Genomic DNA, 12,349 nt, shown 5'->3' with positions numbered 1-12,349 from the left:
TAACCCTGTCCAGACCAGTGGAGGGGGGTAGAATTGTGCTGCCTGAAAAGTTCCTAGCACTGACATTACAATCTAATTTCAAGGGTTTTTATTATACAGTGGGCAGGGACAGAGGCTCAGGATCAGCATTTATAGAGTGTGATGGTTTCAGGTGAGCTCCTCTGTGATACACCAAACCTGCTCAGATCCAGAAGTATGAGTGAAACATTATTAAACAATTCCTGGGAGATTTGCCAACTGGAATGGATTAGGATTTTGCTCCAAATGGGTTTGTTTTCTAGCACATATTAAAATTCTAGAGCTCTAGAGAGCAAAAAAGGGAAAGAAAATTCCTTGCCCAGGATTCCTCTCCCACCAGAATGTGCATTGGAAGTTCAAGGAAACTCCCCAAACTGGGTATCAGCTGCCTAGTTTTAAATCAGGCATTAATTAAATTTAATCTCCGATTTTTTTCCTAAGCACTGAAGGTACACGAGCAGAACATTCATTATAGATGAGCCCAGCCAGCTGTTTCACCATAACTACTGAAAAACATCTCCAAGAAAACCAGCTTTGAAAAGAAAGTTCCTAATCCAGTCACAGAGTGACTACAGTAAATCAGCTGGAGAGCAAAAGGCTGGCAGACCAAAGCAGGGACTTCTCCAAGTGAGTCTCTCTAGAGAGACTTCAGGATCCCCCTTCAGCAGGGCCACATAAAGACAAGGACACCAACAGTAAAATTAACTCTGCAGGATACCTGGTGACATGCAGCACAGTTCAAGGGAAACATCCCAGGGCACTATCTAAAACAAACAAACATTGTATTTTTGTGGAGTCACATAAGGGAGTAGAGGCAGGGAGGAGCTGGGGAAAAAGAACAAGGTAAAATTGAGTTATATAATGAAGTTACCCAGAGAGACTTTTTTCCTACTGCTGCACTGCTCCAATAGTGGCTGAGGGAAAAGCAGCATCAGAAGTAATTTTGATTTTTCTGCTGTTGGCAAATGGTGTATCTCAAGTACAAAAGTATGATACATACCCATTTTTGATAAAAACATGGTAAATAAACTGAACACAGCTTGCCAATGAACCAAAGCAGAACAACAGTAATTTAAGGAATAAAACAAAACAGCAACATCAACAGGCTTCAGAGCTCTTTCCCCATAAAACCTGGAAGTAGCTTCCTTTCCCTTTCTGGCTAACATGGCATAAGGAACAGAGATTTTGCTTCCAGTCCTAGATTCACCTGGCTAAGGAAGTGCTGAAATCCCAGAGAAGATGCTTTTCACCACCGCAACGTTGATAAGATCAGCAGCAGCAAGACTCATGATTTGTGCATAATTACACTGGCAAATTCAGAATTGAATCCACCTCCTCAGCACAGGGCTCCTGGTTAAGTCTGCCAAACATTTTCCATTTGGGATACACCTTGGCACTCCTGTGGGAGAGCTCCTGCATGACATCTAATACACCTGGAAAACATTCCCTCAATTTCCCACACCCCTTTTGGGGACAGTCTCATCCTCACTTATGCAACTCTAACATTAGTTTAATGTTGTTTTCTCCTGAGGATTAGAAACACAAATCCCCAGATGCAGAGTAACACCCTTCAGATAGAAAAATGGCCGTAACAGGCTTCTTCCCTGCTCAGTAATTTTCAAATATCAGCACACCAAAAGGAAAGCAAAAGAATTGCAGTTTTGAAGTTGCTCTTTAAGAGTCACACCAGTTGGTCTGTATTTTCAGAACACATTTGAAGCATCACATCCATAGTAAGTTTCCAGGAAATCTATACTAAGTACATGCTTTTATTGATAATTACCAGTTTTTTGCCAAAGATCTATTTTTGACTGTCTGCACAGTTACCCACCCTGATAAACAAAATAAATAACAAAAAACATTTAAAAATCCTAGTTTAAGCTGACTTTTACTCAGTATCTCTCCAAGTGTTGTGGTGGAACACTAAGGACACGTTAAACACTTTACTCAGCACAAAAAGCCAAATGAATGGCACTGAACTGCACACATCCTACTGCAACAGCAATAACAGAACCCCTTCACTCTGGAAATAACAAAGCATTACATGTGGGTAAATAATAAATATCAGCATTAAAGAATGCATAGATGTTCAAATGAGCAAAAAGCTCCCAGCAGAAATCATGCACTACATCAGAAACTTTATTTTGAAATCTGTCTCCCACAAAGCTCAACCAATTCTTCACAGAAGAGTTATTGTGGTTTCGTTAAGATTAATTTTGAGCCAAAAGAAACCTGACTTCCCAGTGTGGAAGAAAGGCACATGACTCCTAATTATGCAATAAAATGCCTAAACTGAGTGTTCAAACAACAGTTCAACTTGCCTGTGTTTATAGTTCAATCCCATAGAGCCTTCCAACCCTTCCTGCTTCTAACTGTGCAGCCGGGATGTTGGAATTCAGTGTTCCCACAGAGACCCATCAGCAGAGCCAATGAAACTCCGGAATGCCATAGGAAACCCAGCCTTGGTTCCTAACACTGTTAAAGGACTCGGGAGCATTAATGCAGCATCCACCAGAGACAGGAGAAAAGTGACCTGTCTTGCCCAACATCATATTTTGAGCTTTCCAAGACAACACAAACACTAACATTGCTTATTCCAGAGCCAAATCCTAGAAATTCAAAACTGTTTACATGCAGAAGTATCTGGTAAATGTTCTATAAACAAAAACACTTCAGTGACTCAGTGAAGCAGATACTTGATAAAGAATTCCAATTCCACAGAGCTACTGCAAAAGAAAGATCTCCAAGGTCACGCAAGGCAGCTATTTTTATACTCCAGCAGAAGAAACAGGGGGGTAGAATTTTTTTTTTTTTTGCACTATTCTATATCCAGAAAGACCCAAGCATGGCTAAAAGCTTTCGTGGTTTAAGGCATTGCAGGGAACAGGCACATCCAGCACAGTGGAAAGCAGAGGAGCCGTGCCAGGAGGCCACTGCTATTTCTGGCTGTCACTGGTAGGCTGGGTGACCTTCAGGGCACAGGGACACCTCTTGCCCCAGCCATGTGGGCATACAGGGATAACAAACAGCCTTTTCCTGGGCCCCAGAGGGACAAGGGAATTCCCTTGAGACACTGCACAAGATGAGCCACTGGGCCTCTGGGTTTGTGCTGGAAGCACATACAGCCCTCCTTCAGCTGAACAGCTCACTCGCTTTATTCCCAGTAACCAAAATCTCCATGTTCTGACTTACCTGACTCATTCCTTGGCTTTTAAACAGAGTACTACAACAAATTCATTAGTTCATCTAATTTTATGTGGCTAAAAAATCCAAAGAATAATGTTTACTCCTGTTTCTCCCAGGCCATCATCAGTAACAGTTCACTAAATTTCATTTACAGGATCAATGACTACAATAATTCACAATTTAGACTGTCAAATTTAAGCAATAATTATAGAGAAGAACTTAATACTTCAAACATTCAATATGAAAAGAGACAATCACATTTACCATTTTATTACCTACAAAAGTTTTAGCCTAATCTAGTTTTGCAGCATACATTAGTCTTAACTTTAAAAAAAATATAATCAAACACTGAAAAACTAATCTTATTATATTTGGAGCCACACTGAATTACAAGATCCCCATATTTTTCTGTAATTTGCTATTGATTCACTGAAACACTAAATCACCTTCAGCAGTGATTAATGTAAAAACTGTTCTTCATTACCATCATAAATGAGAACAAATCTAACACCTTTTACTCATTTGCATTTTAACAAAATTAAATAAATATTAAAGAATGTGATTTTCATTTCCCTCTGCCCTTTTCTCCAAAATCTGTCACTGTCATTTTCCCAGGAACAGCACATCCGAGGAATAATTCAACCATCTTGCTGGGGCACATCTCTGCCTCACTGACAAGTTCACGTGCAGATCAATGTTAAGGATTCTTCTAAACAACACTTCTAGTTTGATTTTTTTGGAAAGTAAAAATACTCTTCTAAAATGGAGAAAATCTAAAAATCTGTTCCTTTTATAGCTAAACATCAATTAGGTATTAAAACCTAGAATTTTTTTCCCCCACAGATATTTTTAGTAGCATTTAGCTCCATTTAAGGACCATTATCTGCAATAAAATTATTATTAATAAATTAATATTATTATTTAAACAATTAAAAATTATATTGGGGAAAAGTATTTATTCAACATCACTTGGTACAGACAGGAACCTTGGCTACACCTGATGACTGAAACAATGCCACATGATAATAACTAATACAGTTTCCTTTTCCTCTTCTACATGATAAAAATCTAGATTTTTCTATGCATTTACACACTAAAGTAATTTAAGTATTGTGCCAGTTAAATCCTAATTAATATTAATTCTTCTTAACTGACATTGGTAATAAGAAATACAACATTAAAAAGAAATTAGCATTAGTTTCCTAATTAAAACCCATTTCCAAGACACGTCTTCTATATTTAGAACTCTGCCTTTCTCTAGAGACAGCAAGAACACGCACTGTGCTATTTGCTTGTGCCTAGAAAATATCCTAAGATTTCACATTTTCAAGTGTCAGTCTGATTTGAAACCTTGGATTTTTGGAATAAATTCTGGATTTGGCACTCTACAAAGACTCTTCTCTTTTTAATGGATAACCAAGCAATTTGTCATCAAAGTTCAAAAAATTCTCCCAGGAAAGGAAGTTCCAGCCTGTCAGTGCAGGTTGCTATGGCAACAGCCACCATGACCACGCAGGCTCCAACCTTATTTAATGGGTAAAGTGGAAGAGACAGCACAAGATATTATAATGAAAAACCCTGGGCTGTGAGTATTCCTGGGAAAAAAATTAAATAAAACAAAGGACTACACTCCTCTACCCCATTTTTTGTCATCAGCTCATACCTTGGAGGGCAAATAAACACCTCCACTTTAACACAAAACCTTGTCATGTTATAGAAATGGTGCAGCTCTGCTTCTCTTGGGACTTGACAGGTAAAACTCTCTGAAAACAAGCTTTTTTAATCTAAGGATAAGGGGTGTGATCTGTGTGCAGCAGCAAATGGAACAGGACTATAAAATACAGCAAGGAAAAAGATGGATTCTACCACAACAGTCTAAAAATAGATTCCCTGCAAACAGAGGATGGTTGAGGATCTTCAGAACTAACAGCTCCATCTAGAGTTAAAAACCAAGGGATACCAAAGCAAGCTGACAGGTAAAAGGTTCTCAAGACTTCTGAAAAACACCCTCTAAAACATTCTCCAAGATCTCCCAATTTAAAAATTTGCCTTAAAATACTTTACATAAAAGTCACCTGATCCTTGAGAACCTAAAAGGTTTTCATTAAAACCAAACTGAATGCAAAATTGAAAGGAAAATATCTAAAAGTACTCATCTATCCCTTGGGTTTCCTGCAGCTCAGTGACATTCCCAGTGCAATCTGAGGCTTGGTGAGGTTGGTACCTTTTGCCAGTTTTCAGTGGGATCAAGGTTTTAGCACCCCAGAATATCAAGGAATCAGCCTTCCAGCACTTCCAAAGAAATTCGTACCCATGTTCAACACTGAATGAATGCTCCAAACAGGCATTCAACCTCCTGCACATGCAGCACTTCCCAGCCCCAGTTGTTCACACTTATTTAAAATTTAACACTGACTTGGGCAGAGCCAGGAGGCCCCTGCTCAGCTGTTTGCTCCAGAGCCAACTTATTTTACATGGCACCTCTCAAAGTAACTCTGCACAACCATTTTACATCTGTCCATTCTCTTGTTCCTCCTAAGTTACATCTTACCTTGCAACCTGCACAAAAAAAATTATATACAGCCATTGCTAATTGATGTCAAGCCTGCACTGGATTCAATGTGGCTGTGCCTCCCAACATAATTATTGATACAAAAACAAAATAAAAAGGGGCAGAAAATGGGGAATGGGGAGCTGCTGAAAAACCATTGGGTTAGAGGTCTGCTGCATTCCTGATCCAGAACAAAGGCAAGCTTTGTTAGCCACTCCATGCTTCTGGCAACACTGGAGAGCCTCATTGGCTTTTTCCCACATTTTTTACACTTTACCTACCTTTATCATCCTCTCAATACTTGATTCCTCTCTTTCTCCCTCATATTGCTTTGCCTATTTACCTGTAGGACACCTGCACTTTCCAATGGCATCCCTACTCTTTTTCGTCCATGTTCTTGATTCTGTTTAGCATCACAAAAAGATAAATATTGTTTAGGACTGACCAAAACCCTTTACTGCTTCCCCCTAAAGTACATTAACATTAAAAACCCAGAACAACAACTGACAGATTTTATTACCATCACCATGTGATTTTTAAGCTGTTCTGTGCTTCATGTTTAATTGAAAAGCTGGGGCAAGTGTGAAAATATTGGTCTAAATGACACTGCCCAGACCTCCAGGGTAACAAAGCATCTCCAGGAAGCTTTCTTGAAATATCTGACTATTGACTCATGCACTTCCCTCCTCTGCAAAGTCTTCAGTTTCCTCAAGCATGCAGGAGCTACAAATTTTTAACAAGTGTCACCACAGTGTCTATAAGTCCTGAAAAGCTAAAACACCAACCAGAACATGCATAGGCAGCTGGTGATGGAATTTTTTCCTGGTGATTTATCACATTTGGAATACAAATACACGTTTATGGTTGTAGGTTTGTATCAATTTCCCACAGCAGCAGCAAGCCTCATTTTGTTGTTCTGTTTCTTTGATATAGCATTTTAAGTAACATTTGCATCTGAGAACACAATATTATGAATTCATACCATTATTAAAAAATGCTGAAAAAAACCTTTCAGAACCTCAAAACTACTTTGATCTGTTTTTCTCTAGTCCCTGCAGAGAGAAATAAGGGTCTTTCAAAGGAGTAGTTCACACACAAGAGGTCCCTTTTTCCATGCAACTTCACCGGTTAATGACAAAAATAAACTCACTGCCTTTTCCATAAATTGGAAAAGGCACAGAGGGCGCAAGGAAAAGTCTTCATATTTCAGAATTTTACTCCAGGACCTCAAGTTTAGTAATCCATGCATCAAAACCACGCTTTGACTTGAGCATTGCCACATTATTCCCACATCAGAGGAACACACTGATTTCCAAAATGAAAAAAAGAAGCAGCAACTGAAAACAACTCTTTATTTCTTCTGGATCTGTGTTTTTAAATGAAAAAGTAGGACAATAAATAGAAAACAAACTCTGGTTTCTCACACAGTCAGTTTTGTGTTCCAAGTTAAATAAAAACGTGGCACCAACACAGAAATTCACAAAACATGAAGAGATCTGGATATTAACAGAACTCTTTCAAAAAGTAAGTGTAAACTTGATATAAGAAAAAACCTGATCTTTCTCTGGCTTTGTAAATGTTTTTCCGCCCAAGATACACAACCTCACATTTAGCACAAAACCAAGGAAAGTGACTGGAAATCATATAAATCTGCTGACTAGAATGGGCAACACTTTTCTGTGCACAAAGACAACTTCTCTTCATCCAAGTTCAGTTTTGAAGCAACTCCTGCATGGGAAAGTGTTAGCAGAATGTGCACTGCTAATTTCCCATCTAGAAAGGGAAAGTTCTGCCCTCCCTCATTTTTTGTTGAGACAACAAACCCCTGAAGAATTTTTTTAAGTTCCCAACAATCTCCCTCTATACACTTGCAAAAAAATTATAGTTGGAAGCAACTCAATTGGGCTTTGTGCTTTTCCAGGCATCATTTCCTCAGTGATAGCTTTAAGCTCCTGGAAACTGGCAATTTCATAATGAAAATTATTACCTATTCTTTAAAAGACACCAAAATACCTCAAAATTTATTTCCAAATGGCAGAGACTGTGGGTCTTCACCAAAATGTGTATTTATATATTAGGGGTTTCTTTTTAAGTCAGAAAAAATTCATATTTAAACTCAGTTTCGTTAAAACTGCTTTTTTAAGCACAGAATGAGAAAACATTTCAAGAAGTTCTTCAATCTTTTTTAACAAGAGGAATTCTGATGAATTAAAAAGCAGACCTCTAGTCAAATGAATAAAGGCTCTCTTTTCATGTCACAAGAAATGAGGATGTTAAGGAAATACATCAACAAACTGTGTGACACTAGAAATGAAAACACAGTATTTTTCAAGCTTGAAGACTTGTTCACAGCTTAAAGAATGCTCCTCCTTACCTCCAACACTGAATGAGAACACTGTTACATTACTGACACATGGATCTGCTTGTCACTTTGTATTAAAAACACTTTTGTAAGTGACTTTAATGAGTGCAAGAGAAAAAAAACTGAACACAGAAATACTTACATTTCATTCACTTTCTCTTCTGGGCCCTGAACTTGGCCTGTCACGGTTCCTTGGCTGGTATTTTTAACCCAGCCAACCACTCCTAATTTCTTGGCTTCCTGCTCTGTGTACTGATTTGGGAAATAATGAGAGAGGACAATCAGTGCCAGCTCAGACACCACAGAGAGAACACTTAACCCCCCATTTGCATTTGCCCAGCTGAAAGAGCTAGACTTAATATCGATGAGTGATGCTCATCCTCAGGCATTCAGATGTTCCTGGCAGCTCTGGAGTTGCAGCAGGCACAGCTCATTTTCCAAAAAGAACAAGATTTTGATCACAAAGGACTCCACTAATCCCACACCATTCCCTTGTACTTGCTTTATTCCTTTCCATAGCTCCTATCGCTGCTCATTTGACCCTTCAATCACTACAGTTTTCAAACTCATTAAATCTGCTACATGGACAAACATCCCAGTTCCCTTTCAAATGCTTTCCACCTGACTTTTCACCCTTTCAATTCCACCCTGCAGCTGCTGCATTTCTACTGACAAACAGCAAAAGTCAAGCTAATTACTAGAAAAAAAAAAAAGGATATTTCTGCAATACGAAAAAATTATAGTTTCCCAGGCACCCAGTTGTGATGAAATTCACAAACAGCACGAGCCAAACTGTCAGGTCTCTATGACCCATTCCAAAAGACAAAACGTGCTTTGGGGTAAATTATCAAATTAAAAAGTGGTGCTAACTATGAAGAGTGTTTTCCAAGGTGATTATGAGCAGCTTCTCCAAATTAATTTGCCCAAAAGAACAGGAATGCAGCTGCAAACCTTCTCCTCAGTACTGGAGAGCAGCTCAGGACTGGCACTGAGCTGCGTGTTCACATGGCTCTGGGTCAGCTCAGAACAAGGCACAGCATGCTTGGACTTACCCTTTCTTCTTCAAAGAATAATTAAATTCAAGGCAAACTCCACTGCAGTCCTCTGTTCATTTCCACTTGGCACTATTTTACAATACATATAAACTATAGATAAAATCTCTCAGGTTTAATATTAAAGCATGGGACACTAGTTTGAGACAAAAACACTATTTATTCTTCCTTCAATTGTGTCCTCCTGTTTCATAGGTTTCTGTGAAATGCAAAACCACCTGCTGCACTTCAGAGCTGCTGGAGTCACTTGCTTAGGGTACGAGCCACAAAGTGCTTATTTGCAGCATGTTTTTTCCCAAATTTTTCCTCAGTAACCTTCCTTAAATACAGGTACTGTGTTGCCATTTGAAAAATTAAACTGAAATGCCTTGTTTCAGATTTAACCTTTCTAAAGGTCAAGGTGTTACAACATTCTTGTGGTTGTTACATCACAAGTAATCCAAACCACAATCTACACAAGCAACACTTTACTAAGTCTCTAAAAATCCATTTTAACGTAAAATTTCAAGTCTACTCACAGTACTTAACCATCCAACCAAAGTTCAGGCTGGATATGTTTACACTCTACAGCTGCCTTATTTTTAGCACTGGAAATATTATACCATAAAGTACCCAGCCAATCCAGCATTTCCTTACCATCCTGAAGCAAACGCCTAAAAAAAAATAAAAAAATAAAATTAGAGTCCTGTGAAAGCATATCACTTGTAGGAACTTCAGTTAATATAAAGAAGCAATGACGTGCCTACAAATCACCCATAGTGTTTTACCCTGGAGATTTCAATGACGTTAATATTAAGGAAACCGAACAGAACTTGTGTTTGAGCCTTCCCTTCGTCACACGATTATTGTCATTCACGTATTTAAATGATAATGAAAACGCTGCAGTGGGTGAATGGGAAGGACGGGAGGAGCATTTCCACATACTCGGGCTGACAGAAGCCACTAGAGCAAGTGCGCGGAATGGGAGCTACGAGCCGAGCCTTAAGGCGGAAGAATATTTACAACGATTTAAAACTAAAAAAAATAAATAAAGAAAAAACCACCAAAATCAAAAAAACTTTCCCGTCCCACTGGGAATGCGCCCGCGGCTCCCGCCTCCCCTCAGGCCGCTCCCGCCCCGCGCACGCGCGGTGCTGCCGCCGCCTCAGCGCGGCGCCCCTCGCCCGTCAGCTCCCCTCAGCCTGCCATTACCTTGCACCCGCCCGAACACTTCGTAATCCACGGACTTGAGGGCGCCGGAGGCTTTGGCCAGGGCGGACATGGCAACAGCGGAGGAAGAGCCGCTGTAGCGGCCGCCGGTGCTCCGCGTACCAGCGGCGCCCAGACGGGAGCGCGAGAGGCTCAAGCTTACCGCGTAAGCGGCCGCCTCACGTGTGGATGGGGCGGGCCGCGGCGCCCGAACACAGCCTTAAGGGAGAAAACTCGACAGCAGCGGGCCGAAACGCTGCTCCTCCTGTGAAGGGAAGCACACCTAACAGTGAGGGGTGACACAGCTCTTCCTGTAAGGGAAAACATCTCTTCTTCCGTGAAGGGAGAGCGCCCGGCCCCGAGAGCAGGAAAGCGTTCTTGCCGTGAGGGAGGAGCGCCCAGCCCCAAGGGCGGGAAACGCCTCATGATCTCGAGGGCGGGAAAACGTTCCTGCCGTGAGGGGAGACAGCCCAGCCCCAAGGGCGGGAAACGCCTCATGATCCCGAGGGCGGGAAAATGTCCCCGCTGTGAGGGACGCGGCCCCGCATCCCTGAGGGGCGGTCCTACAGATCCCTCACAAGGTGTCATTCCCTTCTCTATTTCAGATTAGAAATATGTTCAGAGACTAGTGTCCGAACAGCACCTCTCCAGGACTAGTGCTGCTACATACACACCTGGAGTCTCCAGCATCTGTGGCACAAGTGAGCAGCATTAGTCTTTCCCAGGCATTTACAGGAATCATTGAAAACAAAGTATGTTCCATACATTGCTGAACTGAGAAAATTTTGCCTGATAAGGTGGAAAATGAGGTAGTTGAAAAATGAAGCATAAGAAAAAACCCTCGAATTTATCTTGGGCATCCCACCCTGTGAATGAGGCTGAGTGATCATCTTCAATCTCCACATGACTTAAAAAACCTTCCCCAGTTTTAACAGCCTATTTCTCCCCCCTGTGCTGGGGCAAATGCCAGACTCCTCAGCTAGAACAGCAGACCCCAGAGAAAGAAAGTTCATTGCATACAAACTGTTCACCCAAACTTCAGTGGTATCTAGTAGTGCTTACGTTCTCATTAGAAAACTGTCTATAACATTTTCCAAAATTGTCATCATGACATTCCTTTTGTCTATGTACTACATACACAAAAACAAGTCAACAATTGATTATTTACTATGTTGAGTCTCCAAGAACACACCACAAAGGTTTTTCTCTGGTGTGTTCTATGTCATCTTGAGGTTTAACTTCCCCCCAACCACGTCTGTGGTAGTTTGTTGGTTTATTTTAACCAACTTTTCAGGCCGAATTCTACATTAGGAACAGCGTTTATCCTACCTTAGAAGATGAACTCTGAGTGTTCTCACTCGCCAAGAGTAAGTCAACAGCAACTTTATGATAAAAATCAAAATAATTTTATTCGCTCTCTCCACTTAGCAATTTCCATCCACACGCACTTTGTGTTCTACAGTAATGCAGCATAACCTGAGTTGTTCACAGGTTTGGATCTTAAGACTAGAGGGAGGTTCAAAATAAAGGCCTAGAAAAAGATAAAAATTACTTTTCCAAGGCACACAACTAGAGAAATAACCACTCAATCCAGCACAGAACACAAATATTCACATAGAAACAAAAAGCTTCCAGTATGACAGGGAATATGAACATAATAGACAAAACTTCATTTGCTTTACCTATATAGTATGTTAAATCAAATCTTTACCTTTCACAGAGATCATACATTTTCCTAATGTGAAAGCAGCACCATTTTGTTTAGAAAGAGGAGAAGAACACAGAAAGAGAAGCAGAACACAGATAATCTTTGGTAATTTGCTGCCATCTGGCAGCAGTGAAGAGCAAGACCAGTAAAAAAAGTTACTTATAGTAGCAGCTTATTGCACTAGAAAGCCACACAAGCCTTAAAAGCAGAGCTTCTCCTGGTACTGATGACACTTTGCTACCTCCAGATTCCAGCACTGGCAACAACATTTTTTTATTGCTACA

The 12,349-nt window shown here is 40.4% G+C and overlaps 1 protein-coding gene across 2 annotated transcripts in view; it reads right to left on the bottom strand.

Moving 5' to 3' along the window:
- ACYP2 (acylphosphatase 2) overlaps positions 1-12,349 on the bottom strand; it is a 34,840-nt gene that overhangs the window by 21,823 nt on the left and 668 nt on the right. The window contains exons 3-7 of one of the 2 annotated variants that reach the window (XM_088053010.1): positions 11,687-11,888; positions 11,032-11,146; positions 10,361-10,622; positions 9,806-9,822; positions 8,260-8,369 (exon numbers count right to left, since the gene is read on the bottom strand). In XM_088053010.1, coding sequence (XP_087909136.1) covers positions 8,260-8,369; positions 9,806-9,822; positions 10,361-10,430 — 197 coding nt within the window. In that variant the 5' untranslated portion in view covers positions 10,431-10,622; positions 11,032-11,146; positions 11,687-11,888. Of the gene's footprint in view, positions 1-8,259; positions 8,370-9,805; positions 9,823-10,360; positions 10,625-11,031; positions 11,147-11,686; positions 11,889-12,349 lie in introns of those variants that run through there. The other variant, XM_005525473.3, reaches the window with a different exon arrangement.

This window comes from Pseudopodoces humilis, chromosome 3, assembly GCF_049639895.1.
Source record: "Pseudopodoces humilis isolate 2021_Gansu_Grassland_sample_001 chromosome 3, ASM4963989v1, whole genome shotgun sequence".
NCBI lineage: Eukaryota > Metazoa > Chordata > Aves > Passeriformes > Paridae > Pseudopodoces > Pseudopodoces humilis.
Note: the sequence above shows the minus strand (reverse complement) of the source record. Positions and strands in the feature narration are given on the sequence as shown.